This window comes from Crinia signifera, chromosome 2, assembly GCF_055691185.1.
Source record: "Crinia signifera chromosome 2, ASM5569118v1, whole genome shotgun sequence".
Lineage (NCBI taxonomy): Eukaryota > Metazoa > Chordata > Amphibia > Anura > Myobatrachidae > Crinia > Crinia signifera.
In genome coordinates, this window is record NC_139218.1 from 208,014,068 (window position 1) to 208,030,493 (window position 16,426).

Genomic DNA, 16,426 nt, shown 5'->3' on the forward strand with positions numbered 1-16,426 from the left:
TTCCCTAACTTGTGATATTAGCAAAGAACTGGGACCCTGATAGGATAGAGGTGAGAACTTAGTTGAATAATGAAGGCAATGTTCATAAGAATCCTGAAGGTGGAAGAGTGTGAAGGAGGCTTAATAGCTTGTTACCTCTAGTCTCATGCTGGTGTAATCTTCCCACTTGCTATCCAAGACATTGTTCACATTACCACCTCCCATTAATATTTCTATTGATCGTTCCCTAAAGCAGTTAAACCCTCTAAAGCTGTCGCCACCCCTGACTATTGTTTTGCATTAGCAGTTCATTAATCCTGTCTGTCTTCCCCACCTGGATTTTGCAGGTATTTTTGATCTTTTGTTTTGAGTGCAGAAATGTATTTAACTGCTGTTTTTTTTTACAATCTTTACCTCTTTCAACACCGATTCCATCACTATTTTGACTCATTCCACAGACGTCTTGTAAAAATACAACTTGTAATTTTGTTTCGTTACTACTATACATTTGTGTACTGCTTTCTCTCATTAGGAAACACATTTTTAAACATTTACTTGATACTCAGGAAGCTGAGAACTTTATTACAACCACTGAGCATGTGTTGTAATATACAGCATTTTACATCAGTATACAAAAAGAATGAAAGCAGCATTGTTATCTAATAATAAACTGAAAGCCTAACAAGGGAAAATCAAACAATTTTGGGCTATGCAGAAAGTCCCTGAGTTTTACCCATTCGATGCTAGAGTTGCTTTTCAAGACATTTAAATGGTCAAGCAATGAATGTGTTACTCAGTTTACAAAACTCACTTTGGCTAATGGAACTATTTGCTCCAGCCTACCCTGTTATAGTACACATCAATGTTTTCCAGGTGATTGTTAATGACTCTTGCCATTTTACCAGTACAAGGCTACATTCTTAATTTTTGAGTTTATGAATAATCAAAGTGCTGTGATATGCTGTTGTGTCTTTAGGTAAATGCTGTGACTCTTTATGACATCTGAATCCAGGGCTGGATTAATCCTTGGGGGTGGTGGTGGTCGAGGTGGTGCAGTGGCGGATTACCCATGGGGCGAAAGGGGCAGTCGCCCCGGGGCTCCCACACAGTCTAGGGCCCCCACACCCGCTACCCCACTGCTGCGGCAGTGGCAGGTGGGTGCCAGGCAGCGGGGCAGGCAGTGTGGGTGCAAGGCAGCGTGGCAGGCAGCGTGTCCCTGCGGTTATGTGAGGTCCGCTGTGGGGTCTCTGCGGTGGATGGGAACTAGTAGTTCCAATCTGCTGCAAGGACCCTGCTGCTGACCTCCCATCCGTCGCAGGGACCCAGCGCAGCACCGATCCCCACAAGGTACCATCTGGGGGGGGGGGGGTGGCTGTTTGTGGGTGGACTGTGCCTCTGACCAACCAACTGGCCGGGGAGGGGGCCCTCAAACCTTGTGTTGTCCAGGGCCCCCACAAACCTTAATCCGGCCCTGAGGTGGTGTACTGAATATTAGATTATGCACATCTCCCGACATGACCCATTCCAGTTACAGCTCATGAAACCTGTATCTCTGGCCGCTTGTTTGCATTATGACTGCATGGTCCTGCTGCTGCATAAGAGGGACAGCTAGTGATGTCAGTGCATTTCAGCTGGGGGGGGGGGGGGCAAATGGGGGCCCTGGGTACAGTCTGTATCTTGTTACACTGAGCGGGGGAACAACTCTATGATTTCCAAATTTGCTATAAACAATATTACTCAGAAACAAAGATGGACTATGGCTGGATGATGTTAGTTTTATCTCAAAATATCTTTAGTAAGGTTTGCTAAGCATCATGGGTTATTTAGTAAGGCAATAGTTGGAATGCTGTGGGTTGTACAATCCCTACTTGATGTCTGTCAGAATAATGTTATAATAATCATATCAGTCACATTAGTGAAATGCATACAATATAAAACATTACTGTAAATTAATTTACGCCCCCACCCTACAAAAGGTGTAGGCAGGTGTGTACATCTGTATACCGGTCACTAACATTATTAAGAAGATAATCAAGAGGATAAAGGAGTGTGGTCAGGCCAAGTTGGGTTCATGGTCTCTACATGTTGTGGTGTAGTGTACAATGTCTACCAGTGCTAGTATAGCCAGCATAGCTTTAATTGTGCAGTATTGTTCACTATGCCTTAGCTGCACGCAAGTAGAATAGGCACGGTGGCTGGTGTGACCTGGGGGACCTGCATAAATTAAGTCAATTGGGAGGTATGCAAAGGCCTTATTAGTTATAAAACTTCAACTTTTTCCTCAGAAAACTACAGTGTTACAGAATAACAGCATCCATGGCAAACACACTACACTGGTAAAAGGCTAATACAGTATGTGGTTGTGTCACTTTGTGGTATGTTATTCCCTCACATCCATGAAATGCTGCTCACATTGGCAGGTAATATATTTCTATTTGTGATATTGCTTCACTTGTTTTTCTATTCAAAACTCATCTATTCTCAGGAGTGACTACAGGTTGTAGAGTGATATAACAAATTAAAACAAAGAAAATATCCAACAATCTACAAAAAAAAAAAATCTATATATAAATATAAATATATGTATAATCCATCATGGAAGTCAGCCATGTTCAGAAAAATGTGCCCCGTTCTTACAGTCCAACAGGTACACTTGCTACATCTCCTTGATTTGCATAAAAGCGAGACATTTAACATAGAGGAAAAGTAAAAAGAATATTTTGGTGCAATGAGGCATCCATTTCCATAATATGTACTGATCGTAATGTCACTGATCATAGAAAATACAAATTTTCTGATTCCAGGATGGCGCTGTTAATACAGGAATTGTCAATCTGAGCCATTTTCTTACATTCTGAATCTGTGTTTTAAACAAAGTTCTTGGAAAGATAAGTCACAATGTCATAATCTAACTTTGCCATCCAAATAAAGGCTCAACTTCATTTTCCCGAAGCACGGAATATCATTGGTCATCGATTCTCAACATGGATGTCAGGTGGTACAGATGTTAAAGACGTGGGCTGACTGATGGAACTGTTGTGTGCTCGTGTGCTTGGTTGATTTGTGGCTTTGGTGCTCTTCATTCCCAGTTCCCTCTCCGTCCGTGTGCGCCTGTTACATTATAGAATAACATATTCATCAAAATATATTTATTACAATAATAAATCACTGGTCAAGCAGTTCAGCAGAAATACTGAAGGCTAATTGTTTTAATATTCTATACTGAATGATCCATTAAGCAAGGTACCAAGAAAATTCAGTTGTGAAATAATGGCTTCCAGATAATACCTACACCCAATAATAAGATGTCCATTGCATCTCTTAAGAAAGCAAAGTATTTATATTTCTAGGATTTAAAGTCATTATGTTTAACACTTCCAGCTAGGTTAATGGCTAGAACCTTCTTTGAGATTGACACTTTGGCTCATTTTAGCACTGAAGCGACAGGCATTCGTTCATACATTGGAACAAATGCCTGTCAGCAGATTTGTGTGTACTCATTTGCACAATGTTAATGAAGGATGGAAAGATCATGTTCTGTCCTTCTTTAGCACACTAGTGATATCGCTTGGCAGTGGCGTAGCTACGTTTTGGGCGCCCCCCGCCAAGCACCCCCCCGCCAAGCACCCCCCCCCCCCCCGCCGCCACCCTGCCATGCACCCCCCCGCCACCCATGCAACCCCCCCCCCCCCCCAATCACCCGCAGCCTTACCTATCTCGCTGGTCCTGGCGGCTCCGTTCTTCTGCTGAGGACCACCACAAAATGGCCGCCCCCATTCAGCAGACAGTTTCAGAGAACTGTGTGCTATATGGGGGCGGCCATTTTTTGGTGGTCCTCAGCAGAAGAACGGAGCCGCCGGGACCAGCGAGATAGGTAAGTCTGCGGGGGATTGGGGGGGGGGTGTAACTATAGCACCGCAGCCCCCGGCGCCCCCACATGCACAGCGCCCCCCCCCCCCCCCCCCCCCGCGGTGGCGGCTGCGGTGCTATAGTTACGCCGCTGTCGCTTGGTTTGATGTGCAGCACTTTAAGAGTCTGTTGCAAGTGACTGCAGGAGCACACAAATCCTGAGTGATGTACAGTAGGTGATATGTTATGTACTCAATTTAAGACTGGTTTAGTAAGGTTCAAGGTTCAGAAATAGGTCGTACGGGTGGTGTACAGATATATCCGCTCACATCTAGTCTCCTCACACATTAAACCACCCTTCTAGTCATGCCTTGGTGTGCCATAGTAGCAGAGTGTTTTTGCATGCAACTTTTTACACTAAAATGTATATTATTCGCAAAGCTGCTTATCCTGATTAAAATATGCAGCATGCCTATATTTTGTGTGTGAATGCTGCTGTATCTGCATACAAAATGCTATGTAGTGTAGTATTATGTATGCAGGTAGATCCATGGTCACTTCAGAATATAGGCATGCCACATATAATTTTAGTCCGCAAAATCTGCATGTGTATCTTATTCACATAGCCAGTTGGATTAAACACATTTTGGACAAAAAGATGTCTGACAATAGCAGAGTTGCATGGGACCTGTCAGTTTAGGCATCTTCTTTATTAAGGCAATATGTATAAGGACATATCTGTACCAAGCAGTGAAGAAAGTGGAAAGGGGGTACCAGTGAAGAAGTTATCTAGTTCCACAGCTTAATACATCAACCCCTTAAGCTAGATCTTAGCATTGAACATTTAGGAAAATGTTTTTTTTTTTTTTCATTAAATACATTACATTTTCTCTAAGGAAAACACTTTGGTCAAGCCATTCACTTGAGAGACACCTTAATGTAACATTAACTACTTTCCTAATACACTGAAGAACACTGTTGTGCCTTTTGCACTTTTGCGAGCTGTTTTCTTGATATTGTTATGTACTGTATGGTAAGCAACAAATTGTTCTAGTAACAGTAGTAAGTGGTAATTGTTCATTGCCATTGCAATTTTATCCACAATATTCACTGGAACATGCTTGTATCATCACTGTGGGTCTCTGCATGTAAATACGTGGACCTCACTTATCTAAAAATGAATTACCTGTTGTACATCTTGAGGCCAATAAGCACCAGTGAAAATATGATAATTATGCCAACCACAATAGCAGCAACTATTGCACCAGCACCTGAAAAATAATTGAAAGTAAAGCAAGTGAGAAATTGACTAAAATAATCTTAAATTAACTGTACTTTAAAAAGATTGCTTAGTGAAAAGGATTTTGTACTTTTGGCCTTAGATTAGCCTTAATAAAAAGCTGATCTGCAGGTGGTATTGACAAGATGGGCAGAATTAAAAGCAAACTTGGTTTATGCGAAGGTAAATGTAATAGAGTCAGAGATTAATGGAGGTGTGGGCAGTCGGCCAATCTCAGAAGTTTTTAAAGTGGCAATCATTTAAAAGGCATGCTTTTTCCCTGTACATGATTGCTGCTTTAAAAAAAACATACATGATTGGCCGACTGCCCACACCTGTGGCAATCTCGGACCCTATTACATTTCACAGATGGTCTTTCTTATATATAGTAGTGCATCAGTACACATTTCCTGTAAGGCTCTTCATACTACAAACTTTAAACAAGACAGGGGCATTTTAACAGAGAAGGGGGGGGAACATGTGCAGGCTTTGGGTAAACCCCCTCCACTTATATTAACCCCCTGAGTGGTGGGTTTTTCTGGGGCAGGACAAATCTACCAGGCTGCCCCAACCACCGTTCACTTTACAGCAGTGACCACAGGGGTGTGGTATGTGACTCCGACAGTCGGGATCCCGGCAGTTATTATCCCGACGCCGGGATCCCGACTGCCCGGAGTCAGACAGCATGGCGAGCGCAAAAAATCCCCTTGCGGGCACGGTGACTCGCTACACGAGCCACCTATTCTATTCTCCCTCTATGGGGGTCGTGGACCCCCACTAGGAAAATAGCGGGTGGCCGTCGGGAACCCGGCTGTTGGCGTTTTGACAGTCAGGATCCCGACGTCGGGTAAATGACTGTCGGGATCCCGACTGTCGGGAACCCGTCCGGCACCCTGACCACAGGCGGCAGGCTCGGCGGGGCCGTAACTAAGGGGGGAGCTAGGGGGTCACGCGCACCGGGCGCTGGAGGCGGGGGGCGCTAGTGTGAGCAGCGGCAGCAGTGGGGAGCTAGGGCCGCAGACATAGAACTATGGCTGCGGCGCAGCGGCCACTTCAAAGATGGCTGCCGCCACGAAGAAGATAGACACTAGAGGTGCGCTTGACCTCTAGTGTCTGTGATGAACACAGTGCGCCCAGCGATACGCGCTGGGGCTGGACCTGCCCTGCCTGTCTCCTCAATGGAACCATGGGGGAAACTACATCCCTCTCCCCCTGCAGCAGCGCCGTGGAGGAACTGCAGATCTCTTCCTCCACATCCTCTTGCGCGCTGCTCAGCCAGAGCCTCTCGGTTGCACAGTCTGGATTCCTCCTGCAGCAGGCACCCCCTTCGCCCTGTCCCTGGATCCACTGGCTACCTGGACACCCTGCAGCTTCCCCCACAAATTGGTGAGTGCCCAGGGATTGACCCCCCTGTACCCCCTTCCCCCATGTGTGACACCTTGTCCCCTGTTACCCCCTTCCTCTGTGTCTGTGACCCTATCTGCCCCAATTTCCCTGGTGTCTGATCCCCTCTTCCCCTTATGTGTGTATGTGACACCTTTTACCCAAATAAAAATGTGTAATGGGCATTACGGTGTGTGGTATAAATTGTAATGGGCATTACGGCATGTGATATTATGTGTAGTGGGCATTACGGTCAGTGGCATTATGTGTAATGGGCATTACAGCATGTAATATTATGTGTAAGGGGCATTGCAGTGTGTAATATTATGCGTAATGGGCATTAGCGTGTGTGGCATATGTAATGAGCATTACGGTGTGTGTCATTATGTATAATGGGCATCACAGTGTTTGGTATAATGTGTACTGGGCATTATGGTGTGTGCTATAATGTGTACTGGGCATTATGGTGTGTGCTATAATGTGTAAAGGGGAATTCCGGTGTGTGTTATAATGTGTACTGGGCATTGCGGTGTGTGTTATAATGTGTACTGGGCATTACGGTGTGTTATAATGTGTACTGGGCATAACGGTGTGTGCTATATTGTGTACTGGGCATTATGGTGTGTGCTATAATGTGCAATGGGCATTATGGTGTGTGCTATAATGTGTACTGGGCATTACGGTTTGTGGTGTAATGTGTTCTGGGCATTACGGTTTGTGGTGTAATGTGCTCTGGGCATTACGGTGTGTGCTGGAATGTGTACTGGGCATTACGGTGTGTTCTATAATGTGAATTGATACTACTATGTGACCACACCACTCCCCCCCCCAAAAAAAAAATGCCCTAAATTTGCACTGTCCCTGTTTAATGTCACCCTTACCCTTCTGCTGTCTGTAAGCACATAAATGGCTTCTGATTAATGTTTTTGTTTCTGTGCAAAACGTGTGCCTGCTTCTGAAAAAAAAAAAAATATATATATATATATATATATATATAAAAAAATTGGGGGGGGAGGGCACTAAATGTATGTCTTGCCCCGGGCACCAGAAACTCTAGTTTCGGCCCTGGGCTCGGGGATGTTCGCAGTGGCTTGGGAGGACTCGGGCTCCTGAACTCCTGAGCGCTCCCAAGTCCCCCTGAGCAGCCCCGAACATCCCGAGCCTGCCACCTACGTCGCTGCTGTAAAGTGAATGGCGGCTGGGGAAGCAACAGGGGTCAGGGGAGCTCCGGTGTATGATCGTTGGAGCAGAGGGGATGGGGGGGCTCTAGAGATTGTGTGCCAGTGGTACACACCTGGACACCACTGGCGCGAACCTATTGCATAATAGTGGTATGTTCGGGACAGCCTGCTGCGCAGATGAGCCCGAAAAATGTTTCGGACATACCACCCAAGGGCTTAATATAGAATGTGACGGCAGATAACAACCATTTGGCCCATCTAATGTACAAGAAAAAATTTAGGATAAATCACTGCGCTTCGGAGCAAGCTTGAACCTATAGGGTGAGTGCAACAACAAGTGCAACAATGGAAAAAGAATACCGACAGTTTTTTCAAGGGCTCCTTCTATTCACACCTCCAGATGTCACTCCGTCCTAGATGCCTCTGATGATAGCTCATATGACATAGAAAGAATAACGTTTTAATGGGTTAAAAAATGCCTTGATAAAGGACACATGGTCTGAAACGCGTTGGCGGAGGGGACTTGTGAACATTGGACAACACACCAGGACTTAAACATCTACAGAAAGCATCCGGGGACGCCTGTGGTTTTGTCATCTCATGCTCTGTCTGTCTGCTCTTGCACAGTAGACCATTTCATCCGGTGAGAGTCCATTGTTTACATCCAATTTGTATTTCATTGCTTTTTTAACCCATTAAAACGTTATTTCACCATTTGGACACCTATTTCTCTGGTTCTTCTATGTGGAATAACTTGGAGAATATTGGAGTATCCCTTGGAGTTATATCACTCCCTCAAAACAGGAGCGTGAATTGTCCACCATTCATTTAGTGGACCACTGCACAGGGTACTGTTTATATCATATAAAGTCCATAAGTGTTAGAAATTACACTTGAAGGTATCACACCATGGCCCTTATTCTGGCTGGTGCGGTAATATCCGCGTGCGTTCGTCCCGCCGATGTTTTGTGTCTGCGCATGTGCAGAGGCGTCTCTGCGCATGTGCGAGCGGGGCGTACGGCCAAATCCTGCATGAAATGTGAACACTCCGAACAGGGGGTGTGGAGTGGGGCGTGAAGGGCTATTTGGGCTCATTACCATATGCATACGCCCCGCGTTTCATGGGCGTTCCCATGCAAACGCTGGGCGTACGTATGGTAATGTGGCCGTGACGCACGTGTAGGGGGCGGACATATGACATCACCGGATGTCAGCTGCCCGCCCAGATCCCTGCTTTTGCACGGAGAAATGTCGGTGTGGTCTGAGGTTGCGGGAGCTGGTGGAGCACTCGGTCCTGCAGTCGATGGTCTGCAACCATCGAATGTTGGGGGAGGTTCCCTGAGATGGAGGAGGCGTATATCCGTGAAAAATACACGTGCGGTCCATTCGGCCAGCTTCTTACCACGTACGGATGGAGTTGGCGATCCGTATGGAAGGCGGGGTTTCGCACGCACGGTCCTGGCCGCATATTCGGATCCGGCCGCACCGATCAGAATAAGGCCCCATGTATGGTTTCTTTCCTTCTATGTCATATGAGCTATCATCAGAGGCATCTAGGACGGAGTGACATCTGGAGGTGTAAATACAAGGAGCGCTTGAAAAAACTCTCTAGTCTTCCCCATTTTAAACCATATTGTTTTCTCAAACCCTTTTGATTTTTGATTTCAGAATCAGAATACGCTTTATAGGCCAGGTATACTTACCTACAGTATACTAGGAATTTGTTTTTGGTTTGCAATGCAACAGCCAGGTAGGTAACAAGTAGAACAAGTACAGTCATACAGATAGATGGGACACAGTGTAAATTACACGCAGTGGATTAGTACGTCTAGTCATTAAAATGTTCAGGTGTTCAGCAGGTAGAGTGCTTGAGGAAAGAAACATTTGAGGCTTCTGGTAAACATGGTGGGAATGGCCCTGTATCGTCTGCCTGATGACAGCAGGTTGAACATGCCATGGCCAGGATTTAGCTGGTCCTTTAGCATCTTCTTTGCCTGCTTTTTTGCTCTGGACAGGTACAAGACCTGGACAGAGAAGGTCCGACACAATGATCTTTGCTGTAGTCCGGAAAGACCCACCAGTCCGTGCAGTGGAAGCAGTCCTGGAGATTCAGCTTAGCCTCATTAGTCCAAGATACATATCATGTCTTTGTTATTTTACATCTGCTTAATTTTCTACAAGCCAACTTGTGGTTCTCCAAGTTTCCTGCATGCAGGTGACGCTTGCTTTGATTATTTTCTTTCTACGCAAAAACAATCATCCCGGCACCCACAGCTAAGTGGTGCTGGGGACAGCCCAGGCTTCAGCCCTGAATGTGTGTTGCGCAAACAACAGCAGCTGGCACTGGGGTAGTCACTCCCCTTGTGATATTATACAGAAGAAAAGGGTGGGGTTTGCCAGCGCGGGCTGAATAAATACAAGACGGTTCAAATACAATCAATATATTTAATAAAAAACAATTAATAAATGAAAAACTATATATGTGTCACATTGATTATTTTTCAATTACCCACGCCTCCAACTGATTGCACCACTTTCCATTGGCATAACAGCTGTGACTCCATCCTGTGGTACAACCTGGACACTACATTTGGGAAATCAAGCCATTGCCCCTAATTAACCAGATGACACAGTGGATCTCTGCAATTACTGAGCAACCCAAGGGTTCTATGGGAACTTTACAACTCTGAAAGCAATTCCAGACCCTAACAACTGCCTATCACTATGGAGTGGCAGCTATATTCCAATCAAATTTACAGTTGGATCGGTGTGACTTTATTTTTATGCAGCAATCAGAGCTCATACCTTTTAGTCATATGTCCTAATAATCATTGTGACACATATATATAGTTTTTCACTTATTAATAGTTTTTTTATTAAATATATTGATTTTATTTGAACCGTCTTGTATTTATTCAGCCAGCACTTGCACACCCCACTTTTTTTTAGCCCTGAGTGGGTGAAGCCTGGGGGGTGGCTCTCCCCCAGGGACCCCCTCCAGGGCTAACTAGCCAGGGGCTGATGTTTTTTTTGGCTGGGGCAGCTTATATAAAAAGTCTCCCCCAGCTCTGACATCACCCTGCTAGCTGTTAGAGACCAATCCTGGTTCCATAATAGGGGGGACCCCTACTCTTTTAAGAAAGCGCCCTGTGCTGGTTTCTTAAATACAGGGGGGACCCCATAGTTGGGAAACCATGCCCAGCTCAAAGAGCCTAGGGCTGGTTATGCTCGTGGAGGCCCCAACACCGTTTTTTAAAGTTTACCAAAACAACGCACACTGATTTTTTAGCAGTCTCACAAAAAAAAACGGGTTTATTATTACAAATTGGAAGGGAAGTATTTCACATCAGACTAAGTTTTTTTTGTTTGTATTTCTGCCTATGTTGATTCACAGAACTGAAAGTCTCTTTGATAACAAACGAAAGTTGGTGCCAAATTCACAATTAATAATTATACTCACTCTGATAAAGAATCTGTTCCTGTGACTGTGTCGTTGTGTTTACTGGCGATAGTGTTGTATTCAGAAATAGAGGTGTCGTTGCCATGACAACTGTGTAGGGAAGAAAGTAGAGATAACCTTGAAATAATGTATTCTGTAGGCTATGGTAAATAACACACTTCTTCATTCTGAGAACGAGATCATTCAGTTAATTATTATCTAATTAAGTTAATGTATTTAGGAACATAAAGGTCTGAATAAAACTTCTACTAAACAAAATGTAATATCTGCACGAGTTGTAATTAGCAGCTTATACAATATACCATACCATAAATCTATCAACAGTCAAATGTCCATCTTTAACTTTAAACAAAGGGTACTTCTTTACTTTCATGGCGCCGCGCGTCAGAGTCCCCTTGCGGGGCTCGCTTCGCTCGCCCACGCTGCGGGCTCGGTGGCTCGCTACGCTCGCCACGCTATTTAAAATCAACTCCATGCCAACATGGATAGTGGAGGTATGAACTATCCATGTTGGCATGGCGTTAACTTCGTTTATTTTACATAGTTTGTGGCGAGCGTAACCCGGAAGTAGCGCGGCGCCATGCTGGCGCCGTGAAAGTAAAGAAGTACCAAACAAAGTATAACGCAAAGAAAAAAATGTAATTCTACTATTCCAGTGGTTTCCAAACTGTGTGCCTTGGCACCCTGGGGTGCCTTGGGGGACTTGTAGGGGTGCCCTGGATTGGTTGTCCATGTCCATGGAAAAATTATTTATGACCAATATAATTGGCAAAATGTCGTCAAACAGAAGTGAATTCTGTCCATTATCACATAACTGACACTGAGGATGAGATGTAAACAAAATTGACTTAATTTAATATTTTTTTCTGTTTTCATCAATGAGAAAATTTTTCCCTAAGGGTGCTGTGAAAAAATTATGATAATCAGGAGTGCCGTGATTCAAAAGAGTTTGGGAACCACTGTACTATTCTAATGATGCTAGAATTACTAAGCATAGCCTCTTCACCTGCATGGTCTCCGATACTGCCTTGTCCTAAGGATAATCCTATTATGTGACTCAAATATAATTCTCCTCATTATTAGACTTAAATTAGTCTTTTGTTTTAGGATTTACATTTCCAAACGCAATTCAAGGAATATATCGCTAAGCATTTGCTATATATGGTACTTCCTCTTCTTTGCGGCCACCGATAATTCAGTTACGTTAGATGCTACTAAACCGCTACATAAGGATGTTCGTCGAGGGAACGGTTACAAATCTGATCTAGAGGCATTTTTTGAGGTAAAAGAGGCCTACTTTATTTAATTTAACACAAACTGAGGTGCCAATTAACACACTGTAATTGCTTATTTTTGTTGATCCTTGAGGAAAATAACCCTAGCGGCTCACCGTACAGTATGTAAGTTGAGGAAGTACCCTACATACTGTACAGAAATGTCTACATACAACTTAGCCTCAATACACCACGTGACACAAGACGACTGGCTTGAGTGAGCCGCCAGGTCCTGTGCAGCTCTGGTAGTGCTGAGCACCTTTTTCCCAACATTGCATTGTCACCTTTTACCACTAGAACACACCAGGAGAGTGGTTGATTAATTTGATATGCGACACAAGTAAATCTGCGTGATACTTGGTCTGTGTACGTAGCACAACAGAACTTTGCTTCGAAAACAGCAGTAACCGCTGAATTGTAGAACTCCATATACATATTCAAACTAAAGGGATGACATATCTTGTATACTCTCTAATATCTCCCAACATTAGAAAAAGGCGGGAAAAATATATACTTCTCTCATGATCCACCCAAACCATGCCACGTTTCCACCCACCCCCTGTAACAAGCTGCTAAGGATCGCGCACCCTGCCGGAGCTATCTATCATCAGTCTCCTGGCACCGCTCGACTGTCCCTCTCCTACAGAGATCTAGAGGAACACGCTGAAGCCTGGGGATAATTACAGTGCCCTCAAACTGACCCTGAGTTCATTGGAGATAAGCGGCAGCAGCAGTGGCAGTGCGACTGCCAGAAACACCTTTCCGTCTCCAAAAATCAACGTCTGACAGGGTAGCATGGAGAGCTATAGTGGCAGTATAGCATCCAGCGTTTAAGAACATTCCCCACAGATGGTCTCCAGAGGTCGGCTTGAGATAAGAATTTAACTTCTAGCTGGGTGAGAGTGTCTCCATTTATAATCTTTTCCCTCACATCCTAGACCCTTAAAGTACTAAAGTTAACTGCTATAGGGGTCCCGGGACTAACATCTAAAACCCTAAACAGAACTTGAGTACTTCTTAAAGGTCCAGTGTACTCCATCAAGAAACCTTTGTCTGGCTGTATGTTGGAGTATTTTTTGAAGAAGTGTACTTTTTATCATCAATGTTTTGTATTATTATTGCTGTTTATTTCTTGGATGCAATAAAATTTTGACAATTTTTCATGAAGGAGTGACTTTCCGTTTGGTTTATGGCAGAGTAAAAGAAGAATTGGACATTTATAGCATCTGGTTCACTTTAAATCCTAAAATCCAGCGCTATGAGGAGTCCTGAAATTTTTTTCAATTTTTTTACTCAAACAACCGGTCACAGATGAATCAGAGAGATCATGAACAACATAATTTTGCCTCAATGATTCATCTCTGAAAACTTCAACTTTGGCGATCCATTAAATTACAGGTAATTGCAATGTTTTACAGCTATAGTATGTGCCTTACAAAAGGGAGTGGTTAGTCATTTTTAAGATATGACCAAATTGTACAATGGAAAAAAAACCTATACAAATCTATTGAGCTCCAATATCTTGTGTAACAATATAGGGCTACTGTATAAGAAGGATTTGCATCTAGAATGTGAACACAGAACACTAGTTTCTGGCACACTCCTGTCTTCACCTGAGTTTTCCACTTGTTTGTCATGTTTCTGTCGCAGACCCAGCATGCACCACACTGACCAGATGCCTCATTCAGTGTATTCCATACCTTCCAACTTATCGTGGGAACTTCCTTTTTTTGGGGGACGTTCCCGCATCCCTCACACGTCCGGCAGTTGGGAGTCCCCCCCCCCCCCCCTGTCATCCGTGAATAGACGATGTGCGCATGTGCACAGTGTCTATTCTTGTTATACAAAAAAATAACTTCACCTATGCCGCTACAAATACTCAAGCTGCAGAAGACTATACGTGTGGTCACCGGACCACAAACAAACACAATGGCACACACAGGAATAGTCTCACTTGCGCTAAGAGTATTGTCCCAATGTATGATTGGTCCACAAGGTTTTCACCTTCCTCTCCAATCCAGATGTAATAATATGTGGAGAAAGCAAAATAATACACAATAGTGTGATATTGCAACAATAAAAAATCCTATTTTTCCTCTGTGTAAGGATTCTATGGAAAAAGTGCTCCCAGAGTTTCCCAGAAGTCCAGGGGGTGATTAAGGGTCATCTCACTCGTGCATACATACAATGATGCTTACATGTATGCTTACATAGTGTGAAAGATAAACTTCAAAATAAAAATTCTAAAAAACCTTGAACAATCTGCACTTTTTCTACTGCAGTAGACTACAGCATATATACATACATTTCTGTTTTGTTTGTTAGTGGAGATAGATGCATCTTCTGTATGGTATTCAGGCTTTAGATCTGCAGTGCCTAGGTCAGTGATGGCTAACCTTGACACTCCAGCTGTTGTTGAACTACACATCCCAGCATGCCCTACATCATTTTTAGCATGGCCAAATAGCAAAACTGTTAGAGCATGCTGGGATGTGTAAAAAGGTAAAAAAAAAATGTAGTAAAGGCTTGGAATGGCACATGAATGCATCATCTCTCAAACACATGGTGGAAGCCAGTGTGATGGCATGGGCATATTTTGCTTCTATTGTTACTGGGTCAATAGTTTTGATGATGTCACCGAAGCAACCAAATGAATTCTGATGTTTAAAGGGATATAGTGTCTGCTCAGGTTTAGTTGATTGGATGGTGCTTTATAGTAGAGATGGACAATGTTCCCAAAACACAGTGTAAAAGAAAACTAGCAGTATTTTAAGGCAATAGTCTGATCTCAGCCCATACCTAACTATACTTAGATGTGTATGTATACATAGTATCAGTGGCGTAAGTTCATCCCAGTTGCCTGGAGGCAAGATGTATATTGGTGCCTCCCCCCCACACACACACACGTACGATCACAAACACAACCTTTTATAAGATGTATCTATGTAGAGAGAGAAAACACATATATTTCAGAACTCTGCCACGGAAGCAATATTGTTGGCTTTTAATTAATGGATTTAAACTTGCAGGGGAGGAGAGGTGTCCCCTTGAGGTGCAGGAGCCCGGCGGCAGATGACTCCATTGTCTCCCAGAGTTCCTGCCTCTGCATAGTATATATCTATATGCACACTATTTTACACACTCTTTTGGAAATAAAAGAGATTATCATATGATTGTGTAGTGAAGATGATAATTCTTCTGTGAACTGAAGCCTAGTTGCACACAGGTGATGTGTGATGTCATACCAGAGTTGGTCATGAAGTACAGTAATAACCATGGGATACTTAAAGGTTAACCCAGTCATCCCCAACCAAGTGGTTCGTAAATAAATACTAGAAATAGGTTCACAGTGACAGTAGAGGTGGGTCGCTTTCTCTCCTTTAAGTACCTCCAGAGAATGTGTGCTGGTATCCTCCAAACTTGTTAATGTATACCACTTGCACCCTGCCAGATATAATCTGGGTTATTTTACGTAAACGTGCAGCAATCCTGGATATTGTGCCGTGTGAAAGCAAACAGTTGAAATAAGTCGGGTGGAGAGACCTGAAATTTCAACCCAGTAGTGCGCACAAGTATTGCACTGAATATAGGAGCAATAGATATAAATTCCACAATACTTAGATGGGGTGTCTAGGTAAGTATTTATGGCTAGTGGAGGTGCTCCCTAGAGAGTAAGATATGGACAGTATTGTGAAGAAAGAAAAATTTACTCTCTCTTTTAGGGGGCACAACTTTTAAAAAATGTATAAAACTTTACTTTTTAATTATACAATAATGAAGAATAAAACATTTTATGCTTCATTGCTGTATAATTAAAAGTTAAGTTTTAAACATTTTGTAAAAGTTGTGCCCCCAAAAAGAGAGAGTACTTTTTTCTTTCTTCTCAATACATGTTCAGTTTACTTCTGTGCTGCTGACAGACTATCAGGTATCCTTTATGACCTACATAAATACATACGCATTTCAAAGTACAAATTATTAGTACATTTGGATTCCCCTATTGAAGTGTATGGAGAACTAT

The 16,426-nt window shown here is 43.5% G+C and overlaps 1 protein-coding gene across 1 annotated transcript in view; it reads right to left on the bottom strand.

Annotated features, from left to right (window-relative positions):
• Positions 1-525: 525 nt before the first annotated feature.
• Positions 526-16,426, bottom strand: part of NCMAP (non-compact myelin associated protein) — a 64,480-nt gene continuing 48,579 nt past the window's right edge. Inside the window, exons 2-4 of the mRNA XM_083173620.1 lie at positions 11,132-11,221; positions 5,015-5,099; positions 526-3,090 (exon numbers count right to left, since the gene is read on the bottom strand). Coding sequence (XP_083029746.1) covers positions 2,949-3,090; positions 5,015-5,099; positions 11,132-11,216 — 312 coding nt within the window. The 5' untranslated portion in view covers positions 11,217-11,221 and the 3' untranslated portion in view covers positions 526-2,948. The remainder of the gene's footprint in view (positions 3,091-5,014; positions 5,100-11,131; positions 11,222-16,426) is intronic.